Source organism: Hyperolius riggenbachi, chromosome 3 (assembly GCF_040937935.1).
Source record: "Hyperolius riggenbachi isolate aHypRig1 chromosome 3, aHypRig1.pri, whole genome shotgun sequence".
NCBI classification, from domain to species: Eukaryota; Metazoa; Chordata; class Amphibia; order Anura; family Hyperoliidae; genus Hyperolius; species Hyperolius riggenbachi.
Window position 1 is genome coordinate 220624970 of NC_090648.1, and position 24248 is coordinate 220649217.

General features: G+C 43.3%; 1 protein-coding gene across 2 annotated transcripts in view; it reads left to right on the forward strand.

Moving 5' to 3' along the window:
- TLN2 (talin 2) overlaps positions 1 to 24248 on the forward strand; it is a 273188-nt gene that overhangs the window by 238370 nt on the left and 10570 nt on the right. Inside the window, exons 46-55 of one of the 2 annotated variants that reach the window (XM_068275770.1) lie at positions 3231 to 3397; positions 6381 to 6564; positions 6671 to 6742; positions 13379 to 13504; positions 13646 to 13762; positions 14262 to 14447; positions 14544 to 14651; positions 17328 to 17433; positions 17647 to 17771; positions 18303 to 18428. In XM_068275770.1, the coding sequence (XP_068131871.1) occupies positions 3231 to 3397; positions 6381 to 6564; positions 6671 to 6742; positions 13379 to 13504; positions 13646 to 13762; positions 14262 to 14447; positions 14544 to 14651; positions 17328 to 17433; positions 17647 to 17771; positions 18303 to 18428 (1317 nt within the window). The remainder of the gene's footprint in view (positions 1 to 3230; positions 3398 to 6380; positions 6565 to 6670; positions 6743 to 13378; positions 13505 to 13645; positions 13763 to 14261; positions 14448 to 14543; positions 14652 to 17327; positions 17434 to 17646; positions 17772 to 18302; positions 18429 to 24248) is intronic. The other variant, XM_068275771.1, reaches the window with a different exon arrangement.

Below are 24248 nucleotides of genomic sequence, written 5' to 3' on the forward strand. Positions count from 1 at the left end.
AGGAGACCCGGGTTCGAATCTCGGCTCTGCCTGTTCAGTAAGCCAGCACCTATTCAGTAGGAGACCTTAGGCAAGTCTCTCTAACACTGCTACTGCCTATAGGGCACGTCCTAGTTTCTGCAGCTCTGGTGCTTTGAGTCCGCCAGGAGAAAAGCACAATATAAATGTTATTTGTCTTGTCAAATGATGCCGTGCGCTGCTGATTGTCTTCAGAGCCAGGCTCTCCTCCTAGGTCCCCCTCCTGCTACTGTGCGCTCTGCCGCTGCCCACTCCTCCCTCCCTTCCCACAGAGAACCACAGCTGCAGCAAGAATGATAGCAGCAGATGGCAAACGCTCACTCACCTATCCATGATCCAATCGATAGAGATCCCGTCTGTCTCTTCTACAGTGCAGCCGCTCGCTCTGAACTTCCTGATTCTCAGATCAGACAGGAAGTAGGAAGTAGTAACAGAGCGGCAGCACTCTAGAAGAGACAGATGGGCTCCGGATGACGGGACCTCTATTGCTTGGATCGCAATAGGTGAATGTGAGTCATTTGGTGCTGTCATTCTCCCCCGCTGCAGCTGCCTTCTCTGCTGGACTATCGTATTCACTGGGATGGAGGCTGCATGGTGGCTGTCTAGTTTGGGAGGAAATCGGTTGTTCGGTGGTGGGGGTGGTTATGTAATTCTGTCTGGGGAACGGCTTCCAGTTTGGCGTTGTCCAGAGCTTTCTGCTATTGCCAGGCTGGAGATGCAAGGGGAAAGTGCTATCTGGCCCCCTCTTCACAGGGGTGCCCCAGCCCCTGAGGGCAAATGTCCCAGCCATTCTCTGCATTTTTCCGCTGCTATTCCCTGCATTGTGCAGCCACAGAGGAAAGCAGACTGTTGCTCATAGCAACCAGTAGCTCGGCTGCCCCGGTGTGTGCGGCATGTTGCTGTGCAGCTGCATCTTCTGATTCTATTACGACATGATGGGGGGGGGCGCCCAAATCAGTTACTTTGGTGCTGAGGTAAGCATTTTTACCACAAGAGTCTGCTAAGTCAAGAAAGTCTGTGGAGACTTTCATACTTGCGCTATGCGATACCCTGTGACAGAAGTAGCTAATTTGCCGTAATCCCATCGCAAAGTCATCTGTGCTTTACCACATGATCCGTGCCTACCGCACAGATTATTCAGCAATGCAAGTCGTTCTGTGACAGTAGTAGTTAATGCGATACACTGCGACAGAATTAGTTAGATCATCGCAATCCCATCGCAAAGTCATTGGTCTGTTACCACATAATCCGTGCCTACCACATGGGTTACCAGTAATATTATAATTGGGATGATTTCTTTTTTTGTGTATATCCAGGAAAAAGATTAAAAAAACCTTTAAGTCCTTTTTGATGTGATCCACTTCACTTCAAAATAACTTGCTATATTTGTATAAAGGACTATAGTATGAACATGAGGCACAAATTCTTGTAGACCTTGTAGTACAAAAATATCCAAAATCTTTGACACAATTACAACATTCTTAAAAAGGAGGTGTCTGCAGAATGCTCCTCATTACATGGAAAATCACAGGAAATTCAATAATTTGTAAAAAAAGGCTTTCAACAAGAGATCAATAGGCAACGACACGCTCGTTTCGGGCATATAGTGCCCTTCATCAGGCCACTGTATAAGCACTTTCTACAAAAAAGAAGTCAAAAGAAATTCCAATTAAAAACCATTAATATAATGTATTTAATAAACAGATGTCAACACCCTACAGAGAAATTTCCCAAAGAAAAGAGGTGAGGGCGAAGTGTGTTCCACATAGGGCCCCGAGCAGGGTCCTTCACACTACGCCCAACTACGTCCTTCTTTTTTGTAGAAAGTGCTTATACAGTGGCCTGATGAAGGGCACTATATGCCCGAAACGAGCGTGTCGTTGCCTATTGATCTCTTGTTGAAAGCCTTTTTTACAAATTATTGAATTTCCTGTGATTTTCCATGTAATGAGGAGCATTCTGCAGAGACCTCCTTTTTAAGAATTTTGTAATTGTGTCAATAAAGATTTTGGATATTTTTGTACTACAAGATCTACAAGAATTTGTGCCTCATGTTCATACTATAGTCCTTTCTACAAATATACCACATGGGTTATGCAGCAATGAAAGTCTATGGCAATGCAGTAAGTGTATACAGGGTGTGGCGTGCATGCGCGGACCGGTGGGAATCTTGGTGATGTACTTCCTGTCCAGTAAGGAGAATGTTAATTGGTCAAGTGAAAGGGGCTTTGGTGCGGTTCTCCTGCGGCGTGTTCTCTCACCGTGGGAGAATTGTCCCACACAAGTGTAAAAGCAGCCTGAAGGAAATCTGCAATGAGGAGGAGAATATGAACATTACTATTGCTGGCTGCAAGCTTTCTGGGCTGTTATGCTGATCCTCTTTCAGAATCCTTGACCTAGAGGAAATTTGCACATTCCAGGCCTGTAACTCAGAAACTACTAACAATGAAATCTGTGAGATAGTTAAACATGTAGAATTATTTAAATGGGGTTTAATCACTTCACTACTGAGCGAGTTTTACCCTTCTGTACCAGAGCAATTTTCACGTATTTGCCTATAACTTAATTACTACTTATCACAATGAAACAATCTATATGTTGTTTTTTGTTGTTGTTGTTTTTGCATTCGCATTCATTTATCTCCCCACTAACAGGCGGCGGCAAGTACTCGCACGGGAGCGAACGGCTGCCATCTCCAGCCATTGACGAATATCTACATCCCTGGGCAGGAATTGAAGTCCTGCGGGGCGTAGATATACCGTCACTGACCTCATAAGTGGTTAACATGGACAGCCTCCAAATTTGTTCCTGGACAGGCTTTTTACTTGAATTACAGGCAATAAACTATATGTTTACTGGTAGTGAAATAGATTGGTAGTTTAAGCATTAGATGCATTCTTTTTCAAAAACGTTTTACCTCTGTATGAACTTTGGGTTACACAATAATGTTTTTTATGCACTTTTAAAGTGTGTAAAACTACGTATAACTGTTTATGCAATACTGTAACATTTAACAACAAACATATGTAAGAAAAAAAGTATTGTTTTTGTACATGAAGACAACTTGGTATCTCTGAAACATAAGTTGAGTGGTTTATAAGTAGGGTACTGTCCGTACTAAATATGTATTGACATGTAATTGACCTGGTTGTTGCTCCTCGACTCTCTGGCACTTGCATTATGAGAATGATCACCATCTTTTTCATGTTTAGGTATCGCTGGTTCTGACAGCTTTTCAAGCAGGTAATAAGGGCACACAAGCCTGTATTACTGCAGCCAGTGCTGTATCTGGCATTATTGCTGATCTGGATACCACCATCATGTTTGCCACTGCTGGAACACTCAACTCTGAAAACAAGGAGTCATTTGCTGACCACAGGTGAGTGAAGTAGCAGATTTGAACACCATATGCTGGTGTTCACCATATGCTGGTGTTCACCATATGCTGGTGTTCACCATAAACCTAAATGAATAATCGAGCTTCAGGTTATATACTTAGCTATAACACCTCTTTTCATTTTAATGTTTTGAACATTTCTGCTCCCTTTGCAAGCTACAGACATCTCCTCTGGGATTTAATTGACATTTGCTCAAGGACTGGTCACCTAACTGTAATCCTATCTGTTCCAAATGTGGAAAATAGCAGGCCTAACAAATATCTGTTGCTGGGATCATCTGTTCCCCAACAAAATCCACTATATGAATCTGATTCCCCAAGTTCTTTAAGTAGTGCCTGTTACAGACATGATGGGGTTAAAGCGGATCCGAGATGAAAAACTAACTATAACAAGTAACTTGTCTATATATCTTATCTAAAGTTTAGAATAGTTTACACAGCAAATCTAGCTGGAAACAGCTTCAATAGAATATGATTTTTTCTTCCTGTGATACAATGACAGCATCCATTTTGTTTGTAAACATTTTACACAGCAAGCTTATCTGCATCTTCAGCACTCAGCCTGTGAAAAAAAACCTAATCCTCCACCCTCCTCCCCTCTGCCTCTGAAATCTCTGGCTAGTAATACCTGCCCTCCTCCTGCCCAGACTGTGCTCCCATGAGCCCTTGCTACTGTCTGAAAATGCCAAGGCTCTCTGAAATGCTGTGGGTGAGGCTTGTTTAGTTTATCTGGAATTAGAGTATTAAAACAAAAACAAAAAAGTATTTGGCTTGAGGAATGCCCTATAAACAATAGGAAAGGAACACAATTATGCAGTGAGTAAAAGTTCATCTCGGATCCACTTTAAGTCAGAGATATACTATGAGACGTTTATCTGATTGAGTAAACAACTGATCTTTTCCTGATAAAAAACATTCAGAGACTATCTATCGTATAAAGACCCTGCACTTCTCTATATCAGTTAGTTTTAGAATACTGCTATGGCTAGCTTTATACTGCCAAAGTACAATGCTGTGAGAATGGCAATGTCTGAGGCACCCTTCCCACATGGCGATTTCATGCGATATGGAACAGCCTCTCTTGATCAATGTTCAACTGATAAAATGATTGAGCATTAATGGAGATGGCCCTATTTTATAGATTTTCATAAGATACAATTTTATCAAATCTAGCCTTTAATAAACAAAATAAATTTATAGAGAATCTGGAACTAAAGCGCAATCCAAGAGGAATAGATTTTGCACTTGTTTTAAATGGGTCCTCCTTCAGTTCCCCCATTGTATTACAGAACACACTGCTGCACAAACAGTCAGTAGCAAAATATTTGCCATTTGTCACAATGAATGGAATTCATCCACACTGCCATGCACAGGAAGAGGTACGCGTGTTGGATAAAATGCAGCACACGTCTAGTGTGAACAGACCCTTGACCCCTATATGCTACCAGATCCATTTGACGTTTGCTGTACCTGCATCTTTGGGATTTATGAAGTGTGAAAATGGAGTGAATAGAGGGAACCAGTCTTAAATCATTTGCTGGGTACCGTACGAGAAGAGGGGGAAGAAGAGTGGCATTAACTAGCAAGGATGAAGGATAGAGGGTGAAGGTACCACTGAGCAGCATATATGGGAAGGGGACCAGCTGATATGGAGGATACAAGGGCAACACTGACCAGATTTAAGTATTCAGCAGGTCTGATGTCTGAGTGGTGGGAAGACCGGGATGGCTGATAATGACTGTTTCCTGCAGATGACAGCGTTAACGAGAATAGGATAACAGAATTTTGGGTGCCTGGGGGCACCTGTGGAAAAGTTGGTAGATGGGGTTAGCATAGGGAGGTCCCCCGCTTTCATAAACTGCTTCTCCACATGCATTGTTATTAGGTTATATTCTCCTTACTCACTGCCTTTCCTACTGACAACTTTTGTTGAGTGAAGAATATCTACAGTGCATCCAGAAAGTATTCACAGCCCATCATTGTTTTTCACATTTTGTTATGTTACAGCCTGTGTTACAGTTTATTTTTAAAATTTTTTTACATTTGCCAATACCTCAAGTAAACTTTTTCGCATTGTCATTATGGGTTGTTGAGTGCAGAATTCTGAGGAAAAAAATGAATTTAATCAATTTTGTAATAAGGCAGTAAAATAAAATGTGGGAAAAAGTGATGCACTGTGACTATCTTCTGGATGCACTGAACTTCTTTGAGTTCTGGTGACAACACAACTGGAGATTAGAGTAGCAGATGTTTTCAGTGTGGTGCAGTGTTGCCAACTCATCCTTTTAATTACTGACACATCTAAGTTATACAGGTTCTGGGGCTTCTTGCACACAATCAGTGCCTTAACTAGATCTACCTAGCCACGAAACCTGTATAATGCATATGTGTCAGTAATTAAAGGGATGAGTTGGCAACACTGGTGTGGTGGTTGTCAATAGTAATAGCGGCAAGTAATGAGTATGCTGGCTGACAACTGTGCATGGAGACTGCTTGCCCAAAAGCAGCAGAGGGAAAGGGTAACCTATAGACCTCTTTGGGGAGGGGGTATTCACTTGACTGTACTTATATTGCTAGTGTATGTTATGATCAGAATGCAGTCTATACATAAAAACCTGCAATTAGCACTGTGTATGAAATATGTGGTGCTGCTTTATACATAAAAGATCTGCTTAAAGGTACTCAATCCTTTTTGTACTTTTAAAATTCCATGAACTTGTAATGCAAATAGTGCATTGGATGGTAATGGAAAAGTGTGTTGGATGGAGAGAGATCGCCTCATTCAGTGTTCAGCTAGGTTGTGGTATGATACACAAGGCCTTTACTGATTGCTGTATGTACGTAAGCTCATGTAATAGATGGCTGGCACTAAATGTGTGTTAGCCGTGATTAGAAGTCATGTCCTTGTACTCGTGTACCTTACTTGAGTGCATTACATTTTACTAGATGTTTGTTTTGTACACAGAGAAAACATCCTCAAGACTGCCAAGGCTCTTGTAGAGGATACAAAGTTGCTGGTTTCAGGTGCAGCCTCTAGTCAGGACAAGCTGGCCCAGGCTGCCCAGTCTTCAGCTAACACCATCACTCAACTGGCAGAGGTAGTGAAGTTGGGGGCAGCAAGTCTGGGCTCTGATGACCCTGAAACCCAGGTAAGGAAAACTATTGAAAACAGCTTTCACTTCCTAATAGGATCAGAGATTCTGCACTTGGGTGTATTAGACTGCTTACCATTACTCTCCTTTATACGCCCTCCAGCTCTATATCTATCTTCAAATAAGACGGCCAGGCCAGGAAACGATATTCCAAATGAACACGGAGAACTGTCGGGTACAGTCATTTAACACGCTTGGCCCGTGTGTTCTGTAACTCTTTCCCCTGCCCTTTTTTTTTGCTGTTCAAAGCCCTGTAATTTCTGGAGACCCATGAAAAATCCCATGACACTGTGAGGCATAAACATGCACTTGGTTTTCATGTTTTCCACCAGTACAAACCTATATAACTTTTTCTTGTTTGCTTCTAACTTCACTTCACTTTGTCTCTCACGCAATAAAGCAACTGTACTCTATCCCAGCACATTGCAAATCTCCTTTTCACTAGGTCTTTACATTCTTGTGTGAGAGCTTTATTAATACCAAAAAGTAGACTGTTGTAACAAAACAGGAATCTGCACTTCCGTAACTTTCTAATTGTAGCAAAAATTTAGGAATATCATTCCTCATGTGTAAAAAAAAGTCTTGGACATAAAGGTCAGCAAACATTGACCCGACTAGAAAATGAAAGTAACCTGAAGAGAAAAAAGGTCACAATTTGGGTACTTATCTTCTGAAGAGGGAATCCTGTGGCTCTTCCAGAGGCTTCCTCCTCGCCATTTTAGCGCTGAGACCCCCACACGACGCAGACAGCTCATGCCAGCACAATAGCATGGAGCTGAACTGGCTCCATCTTTTCTGCTGTGGTCAAGTGGTGGCTCCCTGCTACTGCACAGGCGCCTCAAGACACCTGCACGATGAGGGCGAGCATTGTTGATCTTCAGGGACTCCAGCCTTGAAACAGAGGGATGGGGGAAGCCTCTAGGATCCCTCTCCCGTGGTAAGTATCTATCTAAATTTTTAAGCTAAGGATCTCCCAGACTTACTTTAAAATAGAAATATGGTGAGCTCTGTGGCAGTATGTTCAGTTGAGGTGTGAGTAGGAAGCTGGAGATGATGTACTGTAGCAGAACACGATTGAGCCAACAAACCTGCACGTTTTTAAACACTGTCTGCTATTAGGTGCAAGATGGTTGCAGCTCTTACCTGGGAAATGTCAAGTTACATTAAAGATTGCTGAAAGGCTAGTGAATGAAAGTTTGCACTATTAGAATCAGATGAAATACCAACAGCCAGAACTTAAACGAATCCAGACTGCCCAGACTCCTGAATTTAAGAAGAGTTCCCCCTGCGTATTCTGTACTACCACTTACAGTATTTACTAAATTTTCAATTTTCTGTTCTGACTTAGATTAAAGCTACAAACTTCCACCACCTAATATCAAAGATTTTTTCAAAAATCCAGTGCTTGATCGCTTATGTTCTCCACTGGTTTTTAATCAACCCTAATGTGTTGTACCTCAGGAATTAATCAAATAAAGGCATGAGTAAATCAGAGTAGGGCCCTCCACCAGGCAACCTCGGCAGGTGGGTGTCAATGGACACACCTGTTAACTTCTTAGACCTCTCTCCACTTCAGCTTACCAAAAGGACCACAAGGGAGTCAAAAAATCTACTACCTTGCTTACGTCCCCACTACATCTTAATACATCTCTGCAGTAAAGTGAATGCATCTTCTTTCATACATCAGTACATTGGGTTCTGTTGAGGACCACATATTGTGGGTTCATGAACCATAGTAGGATGCAGTCTGGGGTTCTACAATGGTGGTGCTTTGCTCTCCATACTGAGAGGGCTTAATGTTCCTAAAATGAACCCTGAATGGTGTTTGAGGAAGAAAAGGGAGTCAGTGGAGTGAGAGCACAAGGCATCTTTAACTATGCTTTGCATGTGTTCTATGAGGGACTCCAGAGCAGAGTGCTGCAGCAGAGATGCGTCCCAGTGAACTGAGATATGTCTGGTCAGATAAGGGTAGTTTTCAAGATCATGCTTTTCAGAAGGCAAATGAGATAAGACGCTGAATGACATCAGTGGGGATGCAAGTGTTTGTGAATTTTAGCAAGCTGTGATAGTGCTGCTGCTTCCTTCCCTTCACATCATTTTTAGATAAAATTACACAAATTACATCCTATTCTTTTCTTTCCACTTCTCATAATTTAAACTTAAATTGCTTCCTGTCACCAATCTGAATATCTGCTGTGTTTTACGAGGTAAAGCAACCCAAGAAGCTTACTGATTTATTATCTAAAGTAAATGCTGCTAACTTCAGAACGGATCTCAGCACTTTTTCTTTGCCTTTTTTTACTTTACCATTTATTGAAGGCCTATTTTACTACAGTATCATTAAACTGAAATAAATAGTACATAGCATCACCAGAGAGGAGCAGATTTCTTGTGGCCCCTTTCACACTGGGACGTTGCTTTACCTTGTTATTACCAAAGGTTAACGCAACACCAGTGAAAGCCAATGGGGCCTTTCATACCGGACCGGTGCAATGCAATGCGACGGAAGTGCCATTTTTCACTGCATGCCAACGCAAAGGAAACCGCACGTTGGGGGGCGGCTAGCATGGCAACATGTGGTGGACCGGGAGTCGTGTAAGTCTATGGCGACGCAGACTTATTGAACAGTTTTTGCAGTCATCTAATTGCATCACACTAGCAATGCAGAGCGGCAGTGTGAAACTGGCCTGTAGCTTTGCTCAGAGAATAGTGTTTAGGGTTCATGTGCTCGGCTACTACAGCTGATCTAAGGATAGCAACACCACCAGGTAGGTCCTCAGCGATGTAAAATTTGTGTTTGTGGATTTTTGGTATTGCATTGATGAATCCGGTAGAATTAGTCTGTGCAGTATTTTTGGGTGGTCTACTTGAATCCATTGATTTGTAAAGAAACTAGTTTTAAACTACATGCACATACTGTCTCACTGACACACACACTGACACATACACTATTACTTCAGATTCCATAAAGGGTTTGCAATGCCTTAATGCGTCCCTATGCAGCCACTAACACTTTGTGATTGCTTAGAATCCTCTAAAGACTGTGCCTATTGCAGTTAATGAATCTTGCTGTAAATTTGTAAAATCAGCTTTTTTTTTGCTATGCCATGCTAATGTTTGCATCTCGCGGATAAATCTGATCACACTTGGCATCTTTACGAGATTTAACTGTGAACATTTCATATTTCAAGATTTGCTAATTCTGGCTGTGATCTATAGTTTTATTGAATACAAGAATGGTTGTATTTAGTGCCCTAGTGTAATGTCAGGCCTGAGGCCCACTTGCAGCGTTTTTCTAAGCGTTTGTGATGTGTAAAGCTATTGCTAAAGTAAAGCTATGGGTGATTTTTAGAAGATCTCATCCCTCAAGTGGGATCACACACACATAGCATTACATTAGCGAGAGCTTTTCAAATCGCAAGCGCTCAAGAAAAAGCCCTGCTAAGGGCTCCAGGCCTAAAGTGTAGCTATCCCCAATAAGTGAAGAGATTATTATAATTGTAAAAAACACATGATGTAAATATTTTTTAGCAAGCATAATGGCAATCGTTAAGGCTGGTAAGCTCCCCTGCTGCTTGTTAGGCAATGTGTAGGGGCACTGGTAGATGCTGCCAAAAGGTGCTATTGGGGACATAATTAGGTCTGGACTTAGCACATAGGGCATAGCATTTCTCCCACTGAATAAGAAATTGGCTAGCATTAGAAGAGAACTTGAGATCATGTGACTGCTCGATTTGTTGGTTTTTTTTTGTTTTTTTTTTCTTTCTTCTAGTAAGGCATTAATGGTTTAATGGAATTTAGCTTCAAACAAGAAGTTTTAACTAAATTTCCAATGTCTCAAAAAATGTTAATTTTAGACAAGCTGAGGTGTGTAGCAACCTAGTTTCTCCAAGTGCCACTTTGCACTCTGGAGGAGTGGGGAGGGAAGGGAGCGGTTTTGATCAGAAAAGAACTAACAAGGATGGTATCTGGCATACTGTAATGACTATGGAGGACACTATAATGAGGTGGAATTGATGGAGGACAATATGACGAGAGTACTATAATAATTGGGGGCAGTATGGGGATACTATAATAAAGGAGGGGGGGGGGGGTCTAGGAAGGAACACTAAAATACCATGCCACTTTGGGGAAACTATTTAATAATGGCACCATTGTGGGGAGCACTATAGTAATTGAAGCAATATGAGGAAACCTATAATTAGTGAAGCACAGTACGGGGCTTTATGATTAAGGGAGCACTTTGAAGAGCACCTGGAAGAAGCAATGGGGAAGACACTGGAAATGTGTCAAAAACTACTGGCAGCACTAGATTTTTGCCAGTCTATATTTGCCACATGGTCTAACCACTTTAGGCCACAGCCACTGTTGCCCATGCAGTTTCTGGTTTTCCCCACTCAGCTGATAAATACTTTCTGGGGAATGTACTGCCTTCCTCTTGCAAGAAATAACTTGTTTTTTTTACTGTCTTCTGTCATTGTGATGGAAGTTAGATTCATTTCCTACCTGGGCAGTTTCTAAGCTAAATTGCACCAGGCTGAGGGTATAAAAATGGTGTCCTCCCCCCATGGACTGGCGAACCTAAACTACGCCCTCAGTATAGGTAGTCAGGTATGGGTGCCCCTGTATAGATAGCCAGGCATAGGTGCCCCCAGTATAGGTAGCCAGGCATAGGTGCCCCCAGTATAGGTAGCCAGGCATAGGTGCCCCCAGTATAGGTAGTCAGACATAGGTGCCCCTAGCATAGGTAGCCAGGCATAGGTGCACCTAGCATTGGTAGCCAGGCATAGGTGCCCCAGTATAGGAAGCAAGCTATAGGTGCCCCCAGTATAGATAGCCAGGCATAAGTGCCCCCAGTAAAGGTAGCCAGCTATAGGTGCCCCCAGTATAAATAGCCAGGTATAGGTTCCCCCAGTGTAGGTAGCCAGACATGGGCGCCCCTGGTATAGGTGGCCAGGCATAGGTACCCCCAGTATAGGTAGCCAGCTCTAGGTACCCCCAGTATAGCTAGCCAGGCATAGGTGCCCCCCCAGTATAGGTAGCCAGCTGTAAGGGCCTTCAGTTTAGATAGCCAGGCATAGGTGTCTCCTGTATAGGTAGTCAGACATAGCTGCCCTCAGTATAGGTAGCCAGCTGTAGGTGTCCCCAGTATAGGTTAGCTAGGTATAGGTGCAGCGAGTATAGGTTTGGCTAGGTATGGGTGCCCCCAGTATAGGTTAGCTAGGTGTACTTCATCCTACTACCAGTTACTGAATCGGATAGAGCCTAAGCACTTTGTGTCCTATGGGAGAAAAGCGCTATAGAAATGTTGTTGTTGTTGTTTGTTATAGGTGCCCTGAGTATAGGCTAGCGAAGTATAGATTCCCCCAAGTATACGTTAACTAGGTATAGATGCCCCCAGTATAGGTAAACTAGGTATAGGTGCCCCCAGTATAGGTTAGCTAGGTATAGGTGCCTCCAGTATAGGTTAGCTAGGTATAGGTGCCGCCAGTATAGGTTAGCTAGGTATAGGTGCTCCCAGTATAGCTTAGATATGTATAGTTGCCCTCATAAAGGGGATAGAGGGGGAAGACACTGCCGCAGTTGGTACTCAGCAGCTGGGAGAGTGGCAACTTCTCCCTCTCCCCCGGGGGCCCCCTCCGTGCTCCCCACTCTGCTGCAGAGTGAGCACAGAGGGAAGCCTTGTAGAAGAAGCAACTCACCTCCTTCCCGGCTCCAAGCAGCGATCATTAGTAGCAAGTAGAGAGAGTAACGGGCACTGCAAGCAGAGGAGCCCCGCTCAAGTGAACATCGCTTGGAGCCGGTAAGGAGGTGAGGTGCTTCTTTTATGAGGCTTCCTGTTGCGCTCACTCTGCAGTGGAGTGGGGCCCCAGGGGGAGGGAGAAGTCACCCCCCCCCCCTTCTCCACCGCGGCTGAGTCCCAGTGTGGCCACTGCGCCCTCCTCCCTCTTTGCGCTCAGGGTGGATTCCCGCCTCGCCTGCCCCAGGAAACGGGGCTGTTTCCTACCTTTTATGATACCGTTACACTGATGAGAAAACCAGGAAATGAGTGAAGATCTTTCCAATGTGAACCAAATAACATTGAAAACCTGGTGGAGGTTTCAACCACCTTTGCTGTATCCCAATAGTACAAAAAACATCACATAAATTGGGTCAACCCTGGCCACGCGTACACACACCCCTCTCCTGCTAAAAAAAAATAATAAAATCAATGTTTCAAGTTTATGGTAGTGCAATCAGGTTTATTCACCAAGGTCTTGAAAAAGTCAAAGCTGTGTCTGATGTAGTTACCAGTAGAAACCAGTTAGATTTCAGTGTACTAAGGTGATATCTCAAAGATGGATGCTGATTGGTTAATATTTGCTATTATAGTTTGCTGTTGGCTGACTGACTGTTGTTCTGGAATTGAAACATTTCATTAGTGAATCTTTTACACTTCAGCTATGAAGAATGCTGCTTATTTTACAACACTGAGTGACTAATATTCCAAAACACAATCTTATTTGTTGCCTAAGATGAGTTTTCAGTCTGAGCAGAAATGAAACGTAAATTACAGAATTCTAATTGAGTTTATATGGTAGCAGTAGGAACCTGATGAATGACAGCATTTCAGGTTGGTGTCTCTTGAACTCTTCAGTCTCATGGTGAAAGCTCCATCTTGAAATAAAGGGATGTTCAGATGTTTCAGGCTTACTATGCTGTGAATGTAGTGCTGCTTTCTGTGGCATAAACCTTTTATTTACTTAGCACGAATTGTAGGCGTTATCAAAACTCTTCATTTTATCCTTTTCACATACTGTATTTCCTCTAGGTGGTGCTAATCAATGCAATCAAAGATGTGGCAAAAGCTCTTGGAGACCTCATTGGAGCCACAAAAGGTGCAGCAGGGAAGGCGGCCGATGATCCCTCCATGTACCAGCTGAAGAGTGCAGCTAAGGTAATGCCAACCAAAATAAGTCAGAGATGGTCAGAATACCAGGATTCTGTTCTGATCCTTTTATTTTGTTTATTCTTCCTTAAAGATAAACTTTCTGATAAACTTTCTGAAATGTACATCTGTAATTTTGCTACTGTGCAGGTCATGGTGACTAATGTGACATCGCTTTTAAAGACTGTGAAAGCTGTGGAAGATGAAGCCACACGTGGTACAAGGGCTTTAGAAGGCACAATTGAACACATCAAGCAGGAACTAACAGTAAGGATCATGGCTCGTTTCCCTTTAAATCCTCATACAATTGGTCATATAGGCAGCACAAGTAAATGCATATGTCCAAATATGTGGGTTTAATGTTCTAGAAAATAAGGACTGTCTCGATACACATTGGTTATGGAAATTGTGTAACAATTATGGGTATTTTAGATTCACTGTAATGAACCGAGCACATGCTGCTGAACTCCATTACGGGTATTCCAAGAGTCACGATATGCACACCCTAATTCTATTTATTAAAATAAATACTAAGATATCAAGGAAATCCTCATCATTAAACATTAGAATATAGACATATGAATACATCAAATGTCCTTTGTTCTATTCCAGGTATGCACTGCAAGTCTTGTTTTACATTTACTTTGTCATATGCACCTTAGTTTATTTTGGTAGACATCCATGTAGACTTTATAAAACTAAAGTATTTCAGACTGTTTCATTTCTAGTTACTGAAAACAGGATCGGTACTATTGTGTTACTGTAGGTCTTCCAGTCTAAGGAGGTTCCTGAAAAGACAACATCCCCGGAGGAATCTATTCGTATGACCAAAGGAATCACCACAGCAACAGCCAAAGCAGTGGCTGCTGGGAATTCATGCAGGCAAGAAGATGTCATTGCTACTGCAAACTTGAGTCGAAAAGCTGTCTCTGACATGTTGACAGCCTGCAAGGTGACTGTAGAAGTGACTTAAGTCTCTTTCTTCTAACACTTCTAAACAAAAGGAACAGAGTATGCTGACTTTTTTGATGTTCTTCTTTTCCATTAGCAAGCCGTGTACCATCCAGATATCAGCACAGAAACAAGACAGCGAGCTCTGAAATATGGGACAGAATGTACACAGGGATATCTGGAGATGCTGGAGCATGTCTTAGCTGTGAGTAAAATATGGCTGACATGCAGGCCAACATAAAAGCCACCATTTTATCCAACTATACATTACTTAAAAAAAGAAACCGTAAATTAATTTTATATGCAGCTGATATACATAAATTATAGTGATTCTGATAATCTGCTGCACATCATCTCTCAAGCTAAGGATATGTAAGACTACCAATATTACTTTGTGTATGGCTTTGGTATAGATGCACCTATTACAGCAGTATTTCCGTTATCCGGCACCAGCAGGGATTGGCTGATGCCGGATAAGTGTGCTATTAGTTTGCTTGAGACGCAATGTTAAAAATAGACCCAGATAATACAGTACTGCACCCCACTATATATATATTTATTACTTTGTACAGCGCCATGAAATATGTTGGTGCTTTATAAATCAATAATAATAATAAAAAAAAAAAAAATATATATATATATATATATATATTTGTACAGAGGCATGAAATATGTTGGCGCTTTATAAATCAATACTAATAATAATAATAAAAAATATATATATATATTTATATATATATACGGTATATATATATATATATATATATATATATATATATATATATATATATATATATATATATATATATATATATACACACACACACACACACACACCACTTAAAGGAATACTGTAGGGGTCGGGGGAAAATAAGCTGAACTTACCCGGGACTTCTAATGGTCCCCACAGACATCCTGTGCCCGTGCAGCCACTCACCGATGCTCCGGCCTTACCTCCGGTTCACTTCTAGAATTTCAGACTTTAAAGTCTGAAAACCATTGCGCCTGCGTTGCCGTGTCCTCGCTCCTGCTGATGTCACCAGAAGCGTACTGCACAGGCACAGACCATACTGGGTCTGCACAGTACACTCCTGGTGAATTCAGCGGAAGCGAGGGCACGGGGGCGCAGGCGCAGTGGTTTTCATATTTTAAAGTCGGAAGTTGTAGAAGTGAACCGGAGGCGGGGCCGGAGCATCGGTGAGTGGCTGCGCGGGCACAGGATGTCTGCGGGGACCATTAGAAGCCCAGGGTAAGTTCAACTTATTTTCCCCCAACCCCCTATAGTATTCCTTTAATACCTTTTGTATTAAACGAACACTATTAAACCAAGTGTTCTAAAATGACAATGTACAAATAATGTCTAAGTAGCTGTGTAAACATAAAGAGCGTACAGCTCCGCCTACCGCTGCCGTCACTCCATCGCTATCCAGTGATTGGTAAAGCTGCATGTGCCCGGCCGCTCGCTCGAGTGGATCCGCCCCCCGCTCATTAACACTCATACATATTTACTGCTTCTGGCCAATCCGTGCACAGCGGGGCCAGACAGACACAAGGTACCACAGACAACGGGCCGGGCAGTGCGGGCACAAAGCTGCTGCAGATAGTAGACGATCACCAGATCGTCTTAACATGACACCCCCCCCCCCCCCCCCACACTGCCCTAAAGTGCAAAAGCTTGTTTAGAAAAAAATCGGGGAAAAATCGAAATTACAATTTCTGAGAGAAAAATCGCAATTTCGATTTTTCTCTAAAATCGTGCAGCCCTATGTTGCACATAACATACATTTCCTCTGCTCTCTGCAAAGAGCTCAGTCAGAGACGGGCAGAGCTTACACACACACACACACACACACACACACACACACACACACACACACACACACACACACACACACACACACACACACACACACACAGTTAACAGAAGCAATGTGAGGGAATTCCACCATCCCTCATGGCTCACTCAGTCTGCCATCAGAATTGCGGTCAGAAAAGTGTGAAAGGAATTAGATAACAGTAAACAAAGTGATAATTCAAATGTATACACCAGTATTTAGCAGCTCTTCCAAAACCTTTCCTATCTCAATTGAAAAAAAACATGTTAATCGATAATGTTCCTTTAAATGTTAAAATACAGGAATTGAAAGTAGATTGACTTTTAAAGTGAATGGGAACCCATACTGAAATAAAGTCAGATACTCACCTAAGGAGAGGGAGGCTCTGGATCCCATAGAGCCTTCCCTCTCCTCTCCCGGTCCCCGCTGTTGCGCTGGCTATCCCATAGCGGTATTCGACCGTTTCAGTCAAATACCGCTGTTTCCCCGCCGAAGGGAGGCTTCGGAAATGCTTCGGGAGCCGGAGTGCTCCCAATGACGTGCCGCTCTACACTGCGCATGCGCGAGTGCCCTCTATGACGCACTCGCACATGCGCAGTATGGAGCCGTCTGTCTTTGGGAGGACTCGGCCCCTGAAGACTTCCGAAGTCCCCGCGGGTGGGGACTTGAACGTATTTAAGTATGGATTCTCATTGGCTTTAAGGTTGAAAGCTGGTTTAGTTGCATTCTGGCTAACTGGGACTTTACTATAGAATGATTGCTTACCTTTGTGCTGACAAATCTTCTGAACTGTACCTAGGAAAAAAGTGAAGTCACATTTCTGATTGGGCTAGTAGGAAGATTCTGAATCATATGATTGACTAGACACAATCCCAGATCTTTGGGTAGTAACTCATTTTACATATAGTATTTAATATATATATTTGGCTGCCTGCCTGGGGTTGAGCTAGGATTTATATTATATGTACACTGTAAGATATGCTTCTTGTAAGTCAGTAATCACATGCTTCATAGACCTCTTCTCCTTTGCAAACATGTTTGTATAGATTCTACAGAGGCCCAGTCCAGAGGCAAAGCTTCAGCTGGCCGGCTATTCAAAACGTATTGCATCTGCTGTAACTGAGCTGATACAGACCACAGAAACCATGAAAGGTGCGAATTTAAAAATGTTTCCATATGTCCTAGGTGACTCCTCTGTATAGTTTTTCTGTCTTATGCTCCTGGCATAACTTGAGCAGGTCAGTACCAAGTTCTCTACCACACATTTTAGAACACACTTGCATGCTAAGGGTACATTATCTCACTACCATTTCACACTATGTAGCTTAGTATTCTTTCAGTTTACTGATTGTATTGTGATTCCAGGCACAGAATGGGTGGATCCTGAAGACCCCACGGTCATTGCTGAGACGGAGCTGCTTGGAGCTGCAGCTTCTATAGAGGCAGCAGCCAAAAAACTGGAACAGCTCAAACCTCGAGCCAAGCCAAGAGTAAGTTTTATGTTTGCGTTTCTCAATGTAGTCACCCTCAGCAACTCAGCCCAAGCATGGATGGAATACTGTTGTCTCACATCATCCCTTCTTCTCTTTCTGACATCAAACAATTGAATGTGGCTTGTCCTTTTTATGTCTGAGCTCACTGTTCCTCCTTGTGTTTGGATACACTCAGTAAATGCATTGTGTGATGCAGAATATAGACTGCGGTCTTTCTGTCATGTTGATGGCTTAACAGAAATTCATCCTGAACAATTCATCCTGATAGAGTCGCATTCCCTTCATGACCCCTTCTGTTAAAGGAATTGGTCCGAGAACCCTCTCCTGCAGCCTCTGTCTGATATGTTTGATATATTAGGTTGTTAATTCATTCAACTATGTATCAAACATATTGCTACAGTGTCCTGCGTATGCTCCAGGGCTGTGCTGGGGGTGTACAGAGTAACAGCAGGACGTTTTACCATATTTTAGAGTGAAAGAAAATTCTGATACTAATCCAATTTAAAGTATCATTTTATCTCTTTGTAGCAAGCAGATGAGACACTGGACTTTGAGGAACAAATCCTAGAAGCTGCAAAGTCAATCGCAGCTGCTACAAGCGCACTCGTGAAATCCGCTTCTGCCGCACAGAGGGAGCTGGTGGCACAAGGCAAGGTGAGCCGATAGAGGGAAATGTTACACTGGCATTTACGGCTAACACAGATAAAGATAAGATGACAAAATAATAAAATGACTTCTTATCTGAGATTTTCTCACCTCAGCAACTTGCAAAGAAGATAAGGAACAAATGTCTACATAGCTATGACCATTCTACAAGAAAATCACAATTGAAATATTTCACTTAAGGGACTTAGATGAGGTGTCAGCCATATTATATCAGAAAAAAACACCTATATAAGTAGATAAATACTTGCTCTAGTTACATAACACATGTATTGCATTGTCCAGATTTTGTATGATTTTTCTACAGTAAAAAAAGAGAAAATCCTTCTTAGCCTTTCCCATTTTATTTTGAAGCCAATCCTGATATAATTTCCTCCCATTAGTCTCCTCTACCTGATTTGCCCACCTTTCACTATAGAAAGAGCATTGTCTCAGCATGAGAAATATTGGTCAATCAGAGAGGACCAGAGGTCTGGAAGGGGAAAACAAGAGCGAAAGAGGCTTCCGCCAATCAGGCTGCATTAGTTAAGTCGGAGGGGAAGTACAGAAGCAAAAAAGGACAACCCAGCATGCCTTGAAACTTCCTTTGTGTGTACCAAATACGAGTCAGGTAAAATGGGTAATGATCATTTATCAGCAAGAAAAGTAATAGAGATTTTATCTTTTTGCTTGTCTGGTTAGCATCCTTATTACTTGTTTACCAGATAAAAATAAAGAATTGATTTTTATTTTTTTTTTATGCGCGACAGTTACTTTTTAAGGATGTGGTTGTGCTGTCTCCAGTAAGTCAGAGGATGTAGAGAGGAAAGGTTTTTACCTATAAAATATATGTAGTGGACAACCTATATCTTATAATCCTGACTTGTTCTTGCCTACTATGATGGTGAGAGTTGCTGTTTTCATATCATATGGTTGACGCTACCAGACAGTTGGTTGATCATGCACGGCTGATATTACTCTTTGCAGACTCCTTGCCGAAGTTCCAGTTTGTAGTCCTCCAGAACACTGAAGAAATGTTGTTGCTTTTGGTAACCTGGAGCTCAGTTACATAGAGCAGATCTGTAATACCATTTGCTTTATTGGCTAATACAAAATTGGTTGTACAGTCAGATATGACACGATCGTTGAACTGGTTACAAAAAAAATAATAATTATGAAACTATATTATGCTTCCTAAAACACGGTCTGATTTTCATTAAAGTGAGAGTAATATTGATGCTGTCATATTTCTTTCCTTTTATACAATATTAGTTGCCTGGCAGTGCTGTTGATCTGCTAGTATCAGTAGTGCTTGAATCATCCACCCGAACCAAGTATGTAGTTAATCCAGTCAGACTTGAGTCAGAGCACCTAATGCATGCTTGTTCATTGGTTAAAGGGAACCTAAACTGAGAGGGATATGGATGTTTCCTTTTAAACAATACCAGTTGCTTGTCAGTCTTGCTGATCTCTTTTATTGCAGTAGTGGCTGAATCACACACCTGAAACAAGCCTGCAGCTAAGCCAGTCTGACTTCAGTCAGAGCACCTGATCTGCATGCTTGTTCAGGGGCTGTGACTGAAAGTATTAGAGACACAGGATCAGCAGGAGAGTCAGTCAACTGGTATTATTTTAAAAGGAAAAATCCATATCCTTCTCAGTTTAGGTTCCCTTTAATGTGCATTGGTTAAAAGGAAATAAATATGGCAGCCTCTATATTACCGAACTTTTCCCTCAGGTTCCGTTTAATATTGGAAAGGAACCAAGTGACTTGGTGTATTTGCAAGCCCTGATTGCCGGTTAGCAGGAAGTGGGAGCATGCACTCCTGATTCCTGAAAATTCATGTGGACATGACAGAAATATTGTTTTCTGATAAATGCTTATGTACGTTTGTAAAGAATGGATGAAATGAGGGAGTTAAGAGGTTTGTGTCTGCTTTGCCACCTCGGTCTGGACAAGCTAGTAATTTAGGGAGTTAATACAGATTTGTGTTAGGCGATCTTATAGCTGAATCATTTAATGCTCAAAGGAAGCTGGATTGTGCAGCAGGACCCTTGTTTACATTGTATAGTTAACCTACAGAATGGTTCAGATGGTCAATAGATTTATACCCAGAAGAGTTCACAATCTAAACCATACCTATTTGTAACCTAATGCCCCTCCCTAGTTCTAAGGGCAATTTAAGGTAGAAAAAATGTGCTTGCCAGTATGTCTTTGGGGATGCGTTAGAAATCCATATTGCCTAGAACACATGCTAATTAGGACTCCATGATAATAATGTCCTGGCTGAGACTTGATCCTCCATGCTGATAAAGACCTGGTCGAGATTTAAACCTCAATGCTGATAGAGACCCATCTGAGATTTGAACCTCCATGCTGATAGTCTTGGTGGAAATTTGATCTTCTATTCTAGGCAAAAGTGCACTATAGGCAAGAGTGTATGACACTATTTTGTGATGCAGAGAGAATTATGGCATAACATTTTCCACTTCCATTAATTTTATTTACTGCTCTTAATTGAAAATGTTAGTCTTGTGCATAGTTATCTCTCTTTATGTATGTTTTTGCAATAAACATAAGTTGACTATATCCATAATGACAATTAATGTATTGTCCTAGTAACAATGCCCTCTGGTCTCCTTCGAGCAATGTTGGTAAGATTCATGTCCAGATAAGTATTGTATTTCTGTGTAGATGAGCATAACTGTGGATTAATAAGGAGCTTAAGGAAACTTGATTGATTCATTGACCTTTGTTTTATATCCTTGAGAAACAGAAGATTAATATTAGGTTTCACAAAGAGAATAGCAGTGTGAAGTTTTCAGGATTCCACGACATAGGAAGTGAATACAACAAGTAGTAAGATTGATTTTATAAAGAGAAAGTATTAGTTTGCCTATTTTCGTTTCAAGCAGCCAATAAAGTGCTGGAGTATTAAGAAAAAAAAAACTACATTTGAAGTAAAAACCGAGAAAATGAAAAATACTTTATTTGTAGCATTGTGCGGTTTGTGCTAACCCTAGCAAGAATGGTCTGTCATGTAGCATCATGCTGTCTGTCATGAAGTATTATTGGTATAATATATGTGATAGTTTATTGTCCTCTCTCCATCCTGTCATTCATGCCAAGCAGTACTTACTGATGTACACATTGCATCCCTTTGCCAGTGTAAAGTCAGCAGCAGGAGTGTTTGGCAGCAGTGGAATGACAATATGAGATTTGATAAGGTGCAGAAATGGCTTCCCCTTTGACCTTGTCATTACTTCTGCTGGAGTCTGAAGTGGGTTAATCCCTTCTTAGTATTTAGTAACCCACATCTTTATCCTCAGTTGGAGAATGTCCAGTGAATGGTTACATGACAAGCCTAGGCCGCATACCAGGGAAATCCCTAGCTGGCAGTGACTTTGAATAGCTGTTTAGCTCTGGCACTAATATGAAATACTACCTGTAGTTGAAAGACTTGCAGATGTATGCAGGAAAGATAGCAGGGGCATTACAGTAAACAAATACACACATCTAAAGTGGTGCTAAATGCCAGAACAACGTCAACTATAGGGTTGTTGTAGTAACAGTGTACTCTGTACAAGCTTCATGAGAATATATTTCCTGTCCATGTCTAGGTTTCCTTGTAATGTTTCATATTGGTTTCTCATGAGAGGGAATTATCTCCTATCGACTTGTATCATTACCACTTGTCCATCTACAGTTCACAGCTATATCTAATGAAGGAGGGAGGATTATCTGTGTTATTGGTGTATTGCCTGACGACATTTCACTAAAGTAAATACATTTATAATGGTAAATTTACTGGGAAACCTGCTTTTAGTGTGTAGTGTGTGTATAGTGTGATCTTTACATGTATTAAAGGAAAGATGTTTTTCGGTAATTTTTCAAAAATCAGGTTCCCGGCACTTTCCAAAGTTTGCGTGCTGAATTATGTACAACCTGTAAAAGCACATAGATGATGCTACACCTCTGGTACAGGTGGATTCTTAAGGCCCATACACACGGCATACATTTGTCTGTAGTTGTGAGGCAACAACAAACAGACAAGAGACAACAGCAGATTTATGGCAGCGACAATTCGAGTTCATGACAGTTGTACACACGTGACAACAGAAAGAGTGAAGACCCGACGGAAGCTGTCTGCCATAGACTACGTATAGTAGTAGTACTATGCTGTCTGTAGAAGACTTTCGTACACACAACAGGACACAAACAGACTAAGCGACGGCTTGTGAGACAAAAGTCACAAGCAATTCACCAGTTGAATCGCTCAAACATGGCTGTGTCTGCAGACAGTCCGCTGACAGTCTTTGTCTTTTGCAGCGTACACATGCACAAACCATCGCTCAACACGTGTCTGTAAAGACATTTGTATGCCGTGTGTATGGGCCTTTAGAGGTCATGAACTATATCAGCCGTGCCCAACCTACGGCCCGCGGGCCATTTGTGGCCCGCGAAGCCAGTTTCTGTGGCCCGCGCGGTGTCTGCCTGCGGAGGGGGAGAGGATCGGGTGGTATTGCGTAGTATGGCACTCGGCGGGACGCGCATACACCAGCATGTGCTTGTATTCAGCACCGGGTAGTGCTGGGAGAGTCAGAAAGCCTCGCTCATTGGTTACTGCAGGAACCTTCCTCCAATAGGAATCAGCCTAGTTCCTATTGGAGGAAGGTTCCTGCAGTAACCAATGAGCGAGGCTTTCTAACTATCCCAGCACTACCCGGGGCTGAATACAAGCACACGCTGGTGTATGCGCGTCCCGCGAGTGGCATACTACGCAATACCACCCGATCCTCTCCTCCTCCGCAGGCAGACATCGTGGGCAGACAATGGGACACGCTGTGTCAGCCCCACACAGAGCCGACAGCCCCCTCAGCCCCACACAGAGCTGGCAGCCCCCTCAGCCCCACACAGAGCTGGAAGCCCCCTCAGCCCCACACAGAGCTGGCAGCCCCCTCAGCCCCACACAGAGCTGGCAGCCCCCTCAGCCCCACACAGAGCTGGCAGCCCCCTCAGCCCCTCACTGGCAGCCCCCTCAGCCCCACACAGAGCTGGCAGCCCCCTCAGCCCCACACAGAGCTGGCAGCCCCACACAGAGCTGGCAGCCCCCTCAGCCCCACACAGAGCTGGCAGCCCCCTCAGCCCCACACAGAGCTGGCATCCCCCTCAGCCCCACACAGAGCTGGCAGCCCCCTCAGCCCCACACAGAGCTGGCAGCCCCCTCAGCCCCACACAGAGCTGGCAGCCCCCTCAGCCCCACACAGAGCTGGCAGCCCCCTCAGCCCCACACAGAGCTGACAGCCCCCTCAGCCCCACACTGGCAGCCCCCTCAGCCCCACACTGGCAGCCCCCTCAGCCCCACACAGAGCTGGCAGCCCCCTCAGCCCCACACAGAGCTGGCAGCCCCCTCAGCCCCACACAGAGCTGGCAGCCCCCTCAGCCCCACACAGAGCTGGCAGCCCCCTCAGCCCCACACAGAGCTGGCAGCCCCCTCAGCCCCACACAGAGCTGGCAGCCCCCTCAGCCCCACACAGAGCTGGCAGCCCCCTCAGCCCCACACAGAGCTGACAGCCCCCTCAGCCCCACACAGAGCTGGCAGCCCCCTCAACCCCACACAGAGCTGGCAGCCCCCTCAGCCCCACACAGAGCTGGCAGCCCTCTCAGCCCCACACAGAGCTGGCAGCCCCCTCAGCCCCACACAGAGCTGGCAGCCCCCTCAGCCCCACACAGAGCTGGCAGCCCCCTCAGCCCCACACAGAGCTGACAGCCCCCTCAGCCCCACACAGAGCTGACAGCCTCCTCAGCCCCACACAGAGCTGACAGCCTTC